At 34.7% G+C, this 16,489-nt stretch overlaps 1 protein-coding gene and 1 pseudogene across 1 annotated transcript in view; one reads left to right on the plus strand and one right to left on the minus strand.

The window, feature by feature from the left end:
- The window catches only part of GNPDA2 (glucosamine-6-phosphate deaminase 2), a 31,231-nt gene that overhangs the window by 13,460 nt on the left and 1,282 nt on the right, over window positions 1–16,489 (plus strand). The window contains exons 5-6 of the mRNA XM_019741011.3: window positions 2,619–2,803; window positions 7,824–7,998. Of these exons, the coding sequence (XP_019596570.1) occupies window positions 2,619–2,803; window positions 7,824–7,998 (360 nt within the window). The remainder of the gene's footprint in view (window positions 1–2,618; window positions 2,804–7,823; window positions 7,999–16,489) is intronic.
- Window positions 5,616–6,568, minus strand: LOC148759276 (uncharacterized; annotated as a pseudogene).

Below are 16,489 nucleotides of genomic sequence, written 5' to 3' on the forward strand. Positions count from 1 at the left end.
AGGGTATTACGATTGTTGTAGCCCCTGGTGTGAGGGGAGCAGAGTCGGGTAGAAGAAGCAGGGAGGAACTATGAGTGTATAGACTAGCTCCCATCCTTTCATTCATGCAGCCATTATTTAGTGAGGGCCTCCTATGTGTCTGGTGTTTTTCTAAATGGTGAGGGTACAGTGATGAGGAAGATTAAGTTCATACTCTAATGCAGTTTACATTCTACCCCACAGAACTATAGGAACACAAGAAAGACATAATTTAGACTGAGGTTTCACAGACGTTTCATAAAAGTACTGATATCTTCGTTTCAACTTAAAGACTGACTAAGAATTACCCATGGTTTTTAGGTTTCATTATTCTTTTTCAGAAAGTTTTATAAAGTTTTGTAAAACATTCTGAACATTTTAAAAATACAATTTTATATCAGGAAGCTCATATCGTGAGTTACTCATGGTCAGCAAAATAATTTATTGACCCTTCGCCCTCATGAACCATTGCTGATAATTTGTTTTGTTGTACCATTTTGTATGACCCAAATCACCAATGAGACCATTAGTGTTGATCCTGAAGCACTTCCTAATTTTTCCAGAACTTTTATTTTCCTGGTTCCATCCTTTCCTCTTTATACACACAGAGACATAAATATTTGGGCAGATGTATTCTTAAGAGGGGAAACCACAGTTTTACAAATCTAAAGAGAAATGCCTTCTATAATTCAAATCTTATGAGCAGATACAAACTTAATTGTGGAAACAACCCGTACATGTAAACAACACGCAGTCTGGCTTTGTATGTCCCCACATTAAAAATTCCTAGATTGTTGTGCTTTGGTAGTTGTATATCTGCTTCCTAAGGTTTTCATTTCTTCTTTCTTCCTTCAAAATCAGGTTACTCTTTGTCATACTTTACCTTGTAACCTGGGAAAATTTTGTTAGAATTGTATGTTAAGTGTCAGTAAAATACACATAGCTATCATTAAAGTAATTATACAGATTATAAATGTAACATATTTTGACTCAGAAAATTTGTAAGTTTATTTTTTGATTGAGGTTGCCAGAAATCTAGCTAGTAGCATACATACAAGGCCTGACAATTAAGTTCACAAACTTGTTGCAACAATGCTGCTAACCTTTTTTGATATCAGAGGGATTATTCATTATTAATTTGTACCGACTGGACAAACAGTTAACCAAGTTTACTATTTGGAAGTGCTGAAAAGGCTTCATGAAAAAGTTAGACGACCTGAACTTTTCTCCAACAATTCGTGGCTCTTGCATCACAACAGTGCACCAGCTCACATGGCACTGTCTGTGAGAGAGTTTTTGGCCAGTAAATAAATCACTATATTGGAACACCCTCCCTACTCACCTGATCTGGCCCCCAATGACTTCTTTCTTACCTGAAGATAAGGAAATATTGAAAGGAAGACATTTTGATGACATTCAGGACATCAAGGGTAACACGATGACAGCTATGATGGCCATTCCAGAAAGAGTTCCAGAATTGCTTTGAAGGGTGGACTAGGCACTGGCATCAGTGCATAGCTTCCCAAGGGGAGTATTTCGAAGGTGACTATAGTGATATTCAGCAATGAGGTATGTAGCACTTTTTCTAGAATGAGTTTGCGAACTTAATTGTCCGACCTCGTATATATGAAACTTGATTTATTTGTGCCATAGAATGATTCTTGATTTTATGAAAAGATTTAGCTCCAATTTAATTCAAATAAGAATTTTTATCTAAATTTTAGAGACAGTTCTAGAATATTAGAGCTGGCAGTAGATCTCCTTAAAGTACTCTTTTCAAATTGTGGTTGTCATTATTAGGCCATGAAATCAATACAGTTAGTCACATTTACTATTTCCCTTTTGTATGTTTTGTTAATGAAATGGAATGTAATCCAATGTGATTGTATGGCTCCTAGTAGAGGTAAGTATTTTTTCATGGAATTCTTGTTTTAATTATGTGTATGTATGGGTGTGTATATGTACTAGATTGCAGTGTCACATATATTTCTTACAAGAGGTTACAGTAAAACAAATTTGAAGAAAACTGCCCTAGATAATATCTCGTCCAGTCTAGACATTTTTGTAAGTGAGGAAACTGTACTACAGTGAGGTGCGGTAGTTAGTTGCCCCATGTAGATTAGAACCAAGCAAGTTAGAGTACAGAGACCACTGGGTAGGAATCAGAAAACTTAAATTTCAGTGGTCTTGGTATTTACTAAATTGTTACCGTGAACAAGTCACATATTATTCTTGAACGTCAGTTTCCTTTTGAACTTAAGAGGAGGTGGGAGAGATGAGGGAAACACGTATGCCTAATCTGTCTCACTAGATTGTTAAAATATATCTGTTGCTGAGATAATGCATGTGAAAATGCTTTATAAACTATGAAGTATTATTCTAATATAAGGAGATACTTATTATTGCTAATTCATTGCCAAGCATGTGAAAACCACTGAAATGTTAAATCAAGTACAGGAACAAATGTTTTAATATGTTAGAAATTCAGCTATCAAATAAAACAAGATAAGTGTGATTATGACTATTGTTTTGCTCTTAAAACTTTGAGAAACCTCATTGACTTTATGTATATTTGTGTGTGTGTGTATTTCTTTTGAAAGGAATTGGTCCGGATGGTCATATCGCTTTCAATGAGCCAGGATCCAGTTTAGTATCAAGGACAAGATTAAAGACTCTAGCAATGGACACCATTTTGGCAAATGCTAAATATTTTGATGGAGATTTATCGAAGGTGCCAACTATGGCTCTAACAGTTGGTGTGGGGACAGTGATGGATGCTAGAGAAGTAAGAATTAAATGTTGTTTGATGTTTTTCCTTTGATATCTAGATTTTGGAGGAATTAATGGTACCAAATAAGTGATATTTTGGTTGCATCCTGATCACATTTTAAAATGTCTAGCTTTCAGTTACTTTTGTCAGTCTCTTTGCCATATTTCGAATTTAAGTGAATTAAGTCTTTTGATGCTGTAAACTAAGCATCAGGCACCACCTCTTTCAGGATACTGCTTCATTTGCCTATTCCTGCTTTACAGTTTGAGGTCCTAAAATCACCCTGATCATATATGGTCTGTTTTTAAGTGAAACAGTCTTATGAAAAACTATTGGGACAAAGATGCAATACTAGTTAACACTAAACTACTTTTGGAGGCTCGGGATAATTTAGTGCAGTGTGCTTCTTGACTGTAGGAGGATGGCCCAGTTGGTTTCCAGCAGAAAAATTACTCATCTAGGACTAAATTTGGTATATTTTAAAAGGTTCTAAATTTGGTGTATTTAAAAAGGCAAGAGCTCTTAACAGTAGGCCCTAATTTTTAATTGGCTGTCATTTCCTTCCCTGAGAATAACAAAACAAACTATAGTTAGCTCATGATTTAAGTGGTTAAATTATATGGAAACCCTAAACTCTATTCGTTTCTGGCAGCTGGATGGGACAGTTGCAGAGGAAAGAGTACAGGCAAGGGAATGATAAGTAACTAACCTTGACGTAAATATATCTGGACTTGAACTTACAAATAGAACTGACATTCAAAATGTAGGACTATTTCATCTGAAAGTCATCAGTATATGAAAAACCTTTCAATGACTGAAATTTTTTAGTAAGTTAAAAAGATTTCAGAGTAATTTAATTTCTACAATATGGTACTGAAAGTTATGCACATAGATTTCTTATATTTAACAAGATTTAAGTTATAATGCAACTCCTATGCTGATTCTTAGAATGAACAGAAAATTACTCAAATGCTGATTTTTCTTTTGGTCAATTTTTCCAACAAAATTGTATGACGCCATTCACCTCACAATATTCATTCCCAGCATGATTATAAAGAAAATCATTACGGTAGAAGTATTCTAGGGCTTCATCATTTTCCCAAGGGCCTTAGTGCTTTGATTTTTCATAATATTCTTTTGAAACAAGTATGTCATCATAATGATTTTCTTATCTTCAGTTGTAGGGCTTCATGTGTACAGATTTTCATTTGCCAGTAGTTTTAACTGAGCTGTTCTTCAATGTCATATTCATTAACAGCAAATGTACTTACTTAAATTTTGAATCCATGTGTGGGGCAGATGCTGCTGTTAAATGGAAAGTAGGTTTGAATGGGAAACTAAATTTTTAAGTGATCTGTAACTGTCTTCACCTTTTTAGCTACTCAGGAGAACCACCTGCAGGCATCCTGGAAGTGACACCCTGTCAGTTATTACAGGGTTCTTTAAGAATTGGGAATCGTCAGCTAGATAAGGAACCATACCGATCACTACCCTAAGTTATCACTCTTCCCTTGCCTTGAGGCCTTTGCACTGATGGTATATGTGAAATGCCCTACTTTTCCAGTCCTTCTTAGCTAAAATGGCACCAGTTTTCAACTCTCAGAGCTTCCTTTCATGATCATAATCCTCATCAAAATTTTTTTCTTTTATTCTCTCACTCTCTACCACTCTTTCTTTTCCTTTAGCACTTTTTGCGATTTCTAATTGTTTTATGTTTACTGGTTTAATATTGCTTTTTCCTAATTTATAATCTCCCTGAGTTTATAGATCATGTATATTTAGCACCTCACACTGTCTGTCACATAAGATATTCAGTAACTGTTGGGAATCATTTGAATGAGTTATAGTTCATAATTCATTTTGGACAAAAGTTGGTTCTAGCCACAACTTGGCCATCTACCTGAACCACCAGATCTGATTTTTATTGACTTGGCGGTTTGCCAAAAGCCAAATTTACCCTCAAAGGATTAAAATTTGTTTTTACTGAGATATAAAGATGCTATGTATTTTAAAGGTAATCTCAAAAGAAAAGACACATATTTTTAACTATTGCCAACTGAGATCTAGATGTTAAAGACTCCTTATACTTACACTATCCAAAATTTAAATTAATCTTTCTACCAAAATTGTCTGTCTTCTGAATATTCCCTACCTGGGTGAACAGCCATACTTTCCGTGGAAATTATCTGAGTTTGAAACATGTATCTCATTCTCAGCTTCTTCTCCACATCTAATCAGTTGCCAAATCCCAACTTTTAAGATAAGTTCCAAGATAACTTGGAAATAAATAAGGATCCAGTCAGCGTTTTTTTTCCCTGCTTAAGATTCTATTTAAAATGTGAGTGCTCATTTATTTTAAATAATTTTACTAAAACCTAAAATAATACATAAGGACTAAAATAAGTAGTCATGACTTTATAACCCATCAGTAAAAAAAAAAACACATCACTGGAGGTTAACTAAGAGCACTAAAGACACAACTTTATCTGTGCCTGCTTCTGTTTACCCACTGCCTTTGAAATTCTTTAAATACATCGTTAACAAGGAATTGATTTCAAATCACAATCTACATAGACCGATTTCTATGTAACACTATTTTTGAAAGCTAAAAAATTCCCAAATACCTGAAATTTCAGGTATCAGTTCTGCAGAAATGCCTAAGCATCCTCAGAACTCCTTTGCTCCTGATGCTTTTTAGATCACAACAAAAGTAAACAAAGGTTTGGCAAAGGTTTCCTGAAACTGGCAAAGGTTTCCTCTAGGCTCAGGTGTCACGTCCCTGGGTACTCCCAATACTTAACTTAGGCTCTATCTCATCAAGCAAGCAGGGAGCAAGTTTGTTTATTTTCTTCCCCATCCACTGACTAGATGTTTTTTAAAAAAAATATTTCCCAGTTGATGTTTAATAATGCAATGTGCCTGAAATGTAAACACTGGCCTTTCTATACAGGATTTTATGTTTTGAGAGCAGCAGGATCACTCCTGGTGTCTCTGACAATGGCTCTGCCCATCAAATAGAATTCCTTCTTAGGAACAAGATTGACAAAATGAGGAAGGCAGTTGGACATGGCATAAAAAATAGAAATGATAGCTATATCCCAGGGATCTTCTCAGTTGAAGCCAGGCACTTCGACCTTTTTGAAATAGACATGTCATGTCATCAGCTCTGGAAATACCTAGCAAGTGCAATCTCCAGCATTGCCTTTTCCTGAGCAGGGAAGTCAGACTTTGTCCAGTTCACACAGATCTAGTCAGAGAGCACTGGGTTCTTGGAGTAGACCCTGTACCAGGCACTGTGGACAGCCACATATATGGGTATCTATTGGCCAGGCTGGTCACAATGATTAGCTCCTTGTCAGCATTGCTGAGCTGGCTGGTTTCCTTGTTGAAGATGGCACTGTAATAAGCAACGAAAGCTCTGAATTCCAATGGCTGGTAAGACTACACATTAAATATAATTTGGTAAAAATCCTCTCCTCCATTTCCTCCATGAGTTCTACAATGTCAAAAGGCAAGTCCTTCTTGTAGGGAATGGGATAACCAATGATGGATTTGGACTTCTCTTCCTGCTGAATCTCATAAAGGTGTAACTTCAGGGTCACAATGGGCAACTTTTCCCAAAAAGTAATGATTGTCACAAGGCAAAGAGACAGCAGCCTCAGGATGCTGAGGTGGCAAATCATGGACACAGCAGCACGTGGTACAGAAGCCAGTAAAGTAGTTTTACTGAGACTATTCAAGTACTATTCTAAGACTTCTGCCAGATTGCATAATAATCACGTATGGGACCCTGATTCCCAGATCCTTATTTCAACAATTTTGAATAAAAAGACAGGATGGAACAAAAACCCGAATTTTTTTGTTTGTTTTTAAACTCTGTACCACATATCAGTCTTAAGGGGGATAAAATGGGTAAATAATGTCTAGCAAGGAAAACTAATTAACAAATCTATTAAGGTAGTGCTTGTCTTATATCGTAGTTAATTTTTGTTTTGAAAAACATGCTTTTAATTATGTGGTTCCACATTCTTCATTGAACCTAGATCTCTATACTTAAGAAGCATCAATGAAAACATTAGAAATTCATTCATATCTTAATGCACTCATGGGCTTTGATATTAAAACAAGGTATCACTTCAAAATGAAAAAATAATCTTGACAAAAGAAATATCAGTTTCGTTAATCTTTAATTTCCTCTGTTTTAGAAGATCTGGTTATGAAATATATGCAGAATTTTTGTTATGGATACTTTAGAATTACAACCACCTTAATATTCATTTTTAAATTAACAGTTGTAATGAGATGATGTATTCTATTACATAAACTGTTTAGGATTAACAGACTGCTAAAAATGATAAAAGATTCATTCTGACATATATACACTCACTCATTTTTGCACATTCTTTGAATTACCTCATAGGGTGTTACAGATTTGGAACCAAGAGCTTGGATTCCTGTAGTTCATAAGAATATTCAGTCATGTGTACTTACAGGGCAGTTCGGGCATTTCAGTAGATCCCACATCCTTCTTCAAATCTAGTTTTGTTCCAGGACAACTTTAGATAGCACATGTTCAATGACAGTCTTCAGGCTTCTTTCTCTAGATTACTTTACTTTTCCAAAGTAGTAATTATTGCTTATCTGGACTAGAATAATTTGTATCATTCCTAGTTATATCAATTATTTGTTGACCTGTAATTTTGCTTTTGCAAAACAGCTCTTTTGTTTTTCTTCATTCTCCAGGTCTCTGCACATTGGGATTTAATGTTAATAGTCATATGCTAGGGTATGTTCATTAATACTACATAATAGGATACTATTTGACTTTGTTAAACCAGGAGAAACACTTTTGTGCTTGCCTCTTACCTTCAAGAATAGAAATAAATACTTTGAACTGTGAAGAAATATGGAGCTGTTTATTTTTATTTTACTTTCAGAAGGATATTGATGCTAAAGTCTTTCTTAAAAAGAAACAGCTTCTCAATCATTTGGAATATGTTTTAAGAATTAACAAGCAATGTTCATGATTTTTCAGGTAATGATCCTCATAACAGGCGCACACAAGGCATTTGCTCTCTACAAAGCAATAGAAGAAGGAGTCAATCACATGTGGACTGTTTCAGCTTTCCAGCAGCATCCCCGAACTATTTTTGTATGTGATGAGGATGCTACCTTAGAATTAAGAGTTAAAACTGTGAAATACTTTAAAGGTGAGCATTGAAATTTCAAAAGCAGAATCTGAGAATATTCCGTTGTAGATGACAAATTTAATGTAATTGTGGAGTTACATGCTGCACTGTGGCCTATTGAAAACTGGCATTGTGCCTGAAACAGCAGCCAGTTCTTACAAGGAATAGAAACAATATTCAAGAATATCTCATCTCAGATTAATAGCTTTCAGAGTAGTTTCCTTTTTTTTCTTCCATGAAGAGAATCTCTTCAATCTATATTTTTAGTAAACAAGATTTTTCTTGAAATCAAAATTTAATAAAATTTTTACTTTCATATTAAATATACAAGATTAAATAATGCAAAGGGAAATGTATATGTATATATATCCTTTCTGATTTTCTTGTTTACCTGTCCTACTCCCCAAGCTATGTTTAGAATCTAATCAGATAGAATGGTTTGCCCAATATCTCATTTAATCTTCATAATTCCAAACAAATTCCCATACATTGAAATTATAATGGTTAGGTATCAAACAGTATGGCATAAACTCTGTAAGTAAGCAGGAGTTTGATTACCCAAACTTCTGCATGTGTATTTTCCTTTTGCTTTTTCTTACAGTTTAGTTCAGTAATTCTTAAACCTTATCGTACCAGGTAGTATATATATAGCCACATATGCTTAATGTAATGAGTTTCTTCAAGGAAAATTTTGACTGTACTCAGTTTAGAACATATTCCCTGCTGAAGAATCAACTCCACATACAAATACACACATAAACAAGCTGTATAAATAGGTACTCTGTATAAAGCACCTGTATTTATATAGCGAATATGAAAATGTTACGTAATAGGTCATACATATAGATGAATAACCCATAAAGTATGTAATACGTATACTACTAATACATAAATGTATAATCTTTTTCTCTAGTAACTGTTTACTTAACATGTGTTAGAAAAATTACCCTGACTCAACCAAACCTGTATTTCATGAATATCATTACTTTGACAAAGTTAAAGAAGTTAATCTATTTCATAGCCTCTGAGACACATCTTGTTTCACATTTATCTTGTCGGAAATTGGGATGTGTTTAAAATTGATGTCATAATCATAGTTTATCTGGTAGCATTTTTTCTTATTGGTACATAAAATAATGTGTCTTTCAGTCTGCAGCATTTCATTCATGAAATATAGTACGTAAACTTTAAAATTAATACATCAATTTAAAGGAAACCAGTAATTCATAGTTAAGGTAAATGTGTGAATATGGCAAATACTTTGAAGGTGATACACAAATGGAAGTTTGCAAAGTCACAATTTTTAAAAATTTTGATCATGTGTATAAAGTTCTGTATTTGCACTTGTCAGTTGTGAGCATTTTCCTTTTTTACTAAATATTCTTCAAAAGTATTTTTAATGACTATGTAATAGTTAAGCAGACATATCATAATTTACTTAAACATTTCCTTGGTGTTAAACACTTATTTCCATTTAATTTTTATCAGTTAAAGTACCAATTTTTTTACCAAGCCACAAAATAAAGTTGAAAAATTGTTAGCTTCTCAGTAATTTGACAGATAAAAGCAGAGAGTATGTGATAATTTGTGAATAAAAAAGAGAGCTCTTCAATGGACTTTTACCCACATATGTCCACATTGTCCTTTAGATTTCATCACAAATATTAGATTTCTTGAAAAAGTTAATAGAAGGAATCCTCATTATCTGCATATTTTAATGCCTATTTGAAGGAAATTCATTTAACATTGCCGTTTTTCTAGTACTAGCAATCCCCAGATAAACCCGTTTGATTTTGTCAATTTAGTTTTTATCAGAAAAATTTAAAATTTTAGAGACTATTTAGTAAGATATGGACTAGCCAATACTTATATAACCAGGTGCTATTCAAAGCACATTATACTTGATTTACTTCTCACAAGTCTATGAAGTTGGTATTCTTATGTCATTTACAGATAAGCCAACAGGCTTAATAGAGATAAGTTACTCACCCAAAGTCACACAACTCATATGTGGCGAGCTGGGTAAGTGAAACCAGGCTTAACTGGAGTCGGCGCTTTTGTTCTGTTTTAATGCCCCACTGGCTATGATATGATCTAAATTATATTTCTCTTTTTTTCATACCGTACTTACTGCTTCCAAAAAGGTCTAGACATATGTTAAAGATAATTTAAAACAGAAGGGAAGTAGATGATTACATGTATTTAGTTCTCTCAGTTCACCTATCCAGAATCGAAGCTTTACTGGAACATTTTGAAGTATACAACTATTCATGAGAGAATTGCTGCATTGCCTTTTTGAGGACACTGTATTTTCCACTTTGAAGCAATGTTATTTCTGAAGAGGTTCAGGATATCAGCTTCTTTCAGGATGCCTCTTTCAATATGAAGAATGGAACTCAGACATTGTTCTGGGTCATATATATATATATATATATATCTCATTTTACAATAAGGTATTTTGAAATAGGGTAGAATAATTATATTTATAAACTTATACCTAATATAAATGTAGTTTTATATGAGGTCTGACAATTAAGTTCGCGGACTTGTAGCAATGATGTTGCTAACCTTTTTTGAGATCAGAGGGATTATTCATTATGAATTTGTACCAACTAGACAGTTAACCAAGTGTACTATTTCAAAGTGCTGAAAAGGCTACGTGAAAAAGTTAGGTGAAAACGACCTGAACTTTTCACCAACAATTCATGGCTCTTGCATCACGACAATGCACCAGCTCACACGGCTCTGTCTATGAGGGAGTTTTTAGCCAGTGAACAAATAACTGTATTGGAACACCCTCCCTACTCACCTGATCTGGCCCCCAATGACTTCTTTCTTTACCTGAAGATAAAGGAAATATTAAAAGGAAGACATTTTGATGACATTCAGGACATCAAGGGTAATATGATGACAGCTCTGATGGCCATTTCAGAAAGAGTTCCAAAATTGCTTTGAAGGGTGGATTAGACGCCAGCGTTGGTACATAGCTTCCCAAGGGGAGTACTTTGAAGGTGACCATAGTGATATTCAGCAATGAGGTATGTAGCACTTTTTCTAGGATGAGTTTGCGAACTTAATTGTCCAACCTCGTATTTGCCATATCCTCATTGAGATACTATTAACACTTCAAGATATACTAGAGGATATTAATCCTGTAGTTATCATCTGTCATTCGTCACATTCCATTCACATCACTACCCTTTCTTCTGCCATTATTAAAATGTGCCAACACAAATCTAAAGGGTTCTGATTATTTAGCTCCTGAAGAAAATGCTGATTAACTATATCTAAAACAGTAAGAATTATCAGTAAATGGAAGTTTATTTCAATATATACCTTTTGAATGATAAAAGTAAATCACAGGAAAACAGTTTGATACGCTTTTTTTTTGCTTTTTAAAATAAAACTTATCTTTTATGTGCTTGAGATAATATACTTTTAAGACATCATCATCATAGTGAACAGGTTTTTTTGTTGTTGTTTTATCCTTTTTAGGCCCTACTGCAGTAGCTTGACAGAGGTTGACTGAGTACAGATTAAGCCAAAACCATAAAATTGACATTTAAAATGTCTGATATTTTAACTTTTCTTCTTCTGGCAACAAGTCAGGAAGTCTACATTTTATCAAAATTCAGAAGAATTTACTTGTTTATGATTTAAGTAGCAATTATTTATTTTTATCAAATTCTTGTGTAGAAAGTTGTCAGTTTTTACCTTAAGCAAATTCTTGACTTATCTAAAAAGCAAGTAATAAAATTTTCAAATTTTATAGTATGGAAGCAGCCTTATCATATGTATAAAAGTTACAGCCAATGTATACTTTAAAAAAAACTTCACAAAGGAGCTGAATTTTTAATTTTTATTCTGATGTTTTAAAGTTCTAATGTATTCTTTCCATGATCCAAGGTGTAAGAAATGATAGATGAATTGTATCAAGCAGAATGATTTAAAAGCTGATCCTCTAGAAAAACCCAACATCTTCTAAATCTTATGATTGAAATTACAACTACCTTTGTGGCCCCCTCTCTTGTTGGGTCTCTCCATTCTCCATTTTACTGCTCTTTACATGATGGTTATTGAAAATGGATTAAACTTTTCAGTTAAATCCTGTTTTAAATAAGATTGGTTCTGTTTGGAGATATCCGGTAAATCTTTTTCATTAGCAAATATTTCCTTTGCGCTATAAAGCATTACCTTTTAATATATATTTCTGGTATACGTAAATTATATTTTCAAGTTAGTGTCATCAGCCAAGAAACATGGGTTATTTTAAAGTCCCTTTGAGCACACTGTCTAACATGTTATCATAAAGTATAAGTATCCTTGCCTGAAAGTAGTTAACATTCTTCATGAAGTTGGCTCATTAAGTGATTTGAGAAAATAAAATGTAACATATTGAATTAAAATAAAACCCCCACAAAAGTAGGGACTTTATAGTTTTGTTCACTGCGTTATTTCAGCATATAGAAGTATGCCTGGTATATTGGAGGCACTTGGTAAGTTGTGGGTGGTTGGACAGGTAGATGGATGGATGAACACATGACTATGAAATAGTTATCAGTTTAAGGTACTATATTATGTCAGTCACACTATGAAGTTTATAGGATATTAAATGAGGGCGAGAGTTATAGTTAAACAGCAGTTGCAGAAAACTTTAATTGAGCTGCTCGTATTGAGCCCTGGAAGAAGGGCAGTATTTAGGTTGGAAGGAAATAGCATAAGCAGAAGCACAGATGTGAGGATGAGCTGCATAGTAGCAGGAAAAGTTCCTGTTAATAGAGAACAGTTAATGTGTTCTGATAAAATGGGGCTAGATTATACTTTAAAACAAAATGCACTGTATGGATTAAGCGCAAAAAGCAAACCGGGACTGATGTGCCAGTGGCTCTTCACCTTTATGGGGTCAATGACACTTTGACAATCTGGTGAAGACTGTCCTCAGAAAAATGCACGTATACCGCAGTGCCAAAAAAATGTATACACATGACTTGTATTCATCTTTGATTATCGGTACATATTGAGTATTACAATTTTAATAGTTTTTTCCTTTCTTAAAATGTGTATACATTTTTTGGAACCCTGTGTGTATGTGCACATGCATGCACACACGTTTGTAAATGTGGGAGGTTCAAGGACCCCTGGAACCTTCTGTAGCTCTGTATCCTAGGACTACAAGTCGATGCTATACTTGTTCTACCTGAGTCCTAGTCAGGTGGACAGCTTCTAATTATCATCAGTCTGGGAGTCAGAGATGGTTCACTATCGACTGCTCTACTTTTTCCTGTATTCTCTGTTATGTTTAAATGTGGAGTGTTTAACTGTTTTTAACAGTGATGGTACCTTAGTTGTTTTTTTTTTTTAAGCCTTGAAAATCCCAATATTAGAATGTATGCCAGAAGGGCTAGTGTAGTTTAAAACTAGCCTCTGTGAAGAACACAGAGAATGTTCACTGAAAGAATGTAGATTAATTCTGTCTGGCTGCCCTCAGAACTCTTGCATTTGAACATCCAAGAGGTAATCTCTTCCCTGTAAGGATGTAATTAACTATGGGGAGGGGGTTAATTCAGCAAAGCACAAATGCCATTAAGAGTATTTAGAATACATCATCAGGGATAGCTTTGCATAAAAGTCTATTCATTATAGTTATTGGTTTGTCCACATATTCATGGATTTTCATCACAGGCTTTTTATCTTCTAAACACAAGTATGCTGGTGGGGGGGATGGGGGTGGGGGATGTATAACTTCACAGGAACTATCACTATAGAAACATTCAAATATGAGATATTACTTAAAGTACAAATTAAACATCATTTTAAGACTTTTATGTAATATGTGGAATATGTTGCTTTGTGTGTTGAATTTTTGAGCTGAGACTGCTCCATTTTATAAATAAGGCCAGACAGCTAAATGGCTGCCATATAGCCTGAGGTAGAGGGTGAACCAATCAAGTTCCTTTATGCTTAATTTGGTACTTACACAAAAATCCTTTTATTTCCTGGGTTACTTGCTCCCAAGTTTTCAAGTTTTCAAACTTTTCCCATTCACTTTAACTTTCTGACCCTTCATTCCCTCCAGCTGCATGGAAGGTTTAACCTCTGTCTTTCCAGTCTTACTTCTAAGATTCTAAATTTCCCTAATCCTCAAGCATCCTTTCCTTTAAGGTCTGGCCACTTTGCCAATGCCTTTGATCCTTTTCTGTCCAAACTTAAGGGCCATGAACTACACAATCTTTCTGCGTGTCTCCATTCTCTCGCTTTCTACTGCCTCCTTTTTATCAATATATGTTCTAGATTGTTTTTAAATTTAAAAAAACCTACTAGATACCACCGTCTCACCGAACCTTCAGACTTTTAAAAATAAATGTTTATTGAGTTCCCACTATGTGCCATAACTTTTATAGACCCAGGACTTAGAGCACTGCATATAAAAGGTTCTGGACATTTCTAGTTGGAGACATGGTAAAAAAAAAATCACATTTTCTAAGAGTCAAACCTGCTTTAAAGAAAGTGAAGCAGTTAATTCATTTTCAGGTGACATTGGGCTGAGACCTAATGAACAAAAAGGAGTCATGCTTTGATCAGGCAGAAGAGATTCCAGGCTGAATCAAACAGCAAGTGTAAAGATCCTGCGCTGGAACCAAGCTTAGCTTTTCTGAGATAACAGCAACAAAACAGTGTTGAGTACAGCATAAAAGGGGGGAAATGAAAGGACATCGGATCAGAAGGATAAACAAAGAAAACAGAATAAAATCTAAATTATTTTCTAAGTGACCAGAGCATCTGGAGAACTTTCAGTAGGGAAATAGTATCATCAAGTTTCTGTTTTAAAAAATTAGGTTGTCTGCTGTGCGGAAATTGTATTATAGGGCAGGAAAATTAATGAAAGTAAGGAACTGGAAATAGATTAGTGATGACATTTACTTCAGCTAGGGTGGTAGCCATGGAGATGAAGAACTGGGGCTAGTTGGGGATGTATTTTGAAAGTACAGACCGTCCCTGACTTACAGAGGTTTAACTTAGGATTTTTTATTTTTTTTTAAATTTATAATGGTGCAAAAGCAACAAGCATTCAGTAGAAACCGTGCTTTGAATTTTGATCTTTTCCTGGGCTACCCATATGCAGTGCAATACTGTCTTGCAATGCTGGGCACCGGCAGGGAGCCACAGCTCCCAGGCAGCCATACCATAAGGACGGTAAACAGCCGATACTCTACAGTATAGTATAGGTGCATTTTCAACCTACAATATTTTCAACATGAGTTTACTGAAACATAACCCCATGGTAAGTCAAGGCACATCTGTAGTGCCAGCTGGTCTTGCTGCTGAATTTAAAAAGGAAAGAAAAAAATCAACTGGTTTTTAGTTCTCTGGCTTTAGCAGCACATTGAAAGGTAACACCGTATTCCAAGGTTTTTAAAGAAATGGTTTGGAAGGGAACAAATAGGTCTGGACCTTGTTAAATTTGAGGTGTTGATTACACACTTAAGTAGGCCTGCTGAGTACTTAGCGGTAGTATTCCCTCACTTTCAGATGCACTGATGAATTTTCTCTCTCTTCGCCTTTTAAGACTCTTCCGCTTCTGTTTTTTTTCTCCTATTACCTGGACACTTCAGTGATCTTTGTATGTCCCTGTCTTAGCTTATTTATCAAAAGCTGGTCTTCCTCACCGTTTAGATTTTAGAGTGCTTTTGCAGCCTTCCTCATAAGGAACATCTACTCATTAACCCTGTCTCCCCAATCCAATAACCCCATCTCCTGAGCCACATTATGTGAGTACCTTTCCCCAGCTACTATGTTCTTAACCTGGAAAATTTAACTCATTTCTTTAATTTTATGTCTAAAATATAAAATCTTTAGTTCATTAATTGGGACAATCTTTCTTCCTCCCCCCAAAGAAATATAGTACGTACGTATTAAAACATAAGTTGAAGATATTTCCCTTGAAGCTTTAATAAGTAAAATTTATAAGCATACAAGTTACAAGATGAAATTTAAATCTACTTGGAAATGATTATTCAATATAGGTTCTCTTCTGTACTGTTTTAGTAAACCTCCCTTGGTGCTGCTTGTAACCAACCCCTACTGTAAATAGCCATGTCAAAATAATGGAAAATAATTTGCCAGATGAATGGATATAGTAATATATTGGAGAACTAAAGCTGTCCTAGGGTCCGTGCACATTTGGTCCATGCCAAAAGATCCTTTGATAGTATTTTTTATGTATTAATCCTATAAACCAAAAGTATCACCGTCTGGGTTATATGAACCCAGTATGGACATTTTTGATAGGACCAAATTTCAAGGACCTTTTTGTGGACCAGATATATCCATGGATGTTTTGAATGGGACCAAATATCCCACAAGGCTATCCTAGTGTAACAACAGTTCTGAGCATGGAGTCTGCCAGAAGTTCAAACTCAACGTTTAGATGTAATTAAAATATATTAATATTAAAATTTGTTCTTTTGTCATACTGAAGCTCTGAAGACAAGAACTGCTTCTACTTCCAGTT

Source organism: Rhinolophus sinicus, chromosome 1 (assembly GCF_057876585.1).
Source record: "Rhinolophus sinicus isolate RSI-liver-muscle chromosome 1, RSI-T2T, whole genome shotgun sequence".
NCBI classification, from domain to species: domain Eukaryota; kingdom Metazoa; phylum Chordata; class Mammalia; order Chiroptera; family Rhinolophidae; genus Rhinolophus; species Rhinolophus sinicus.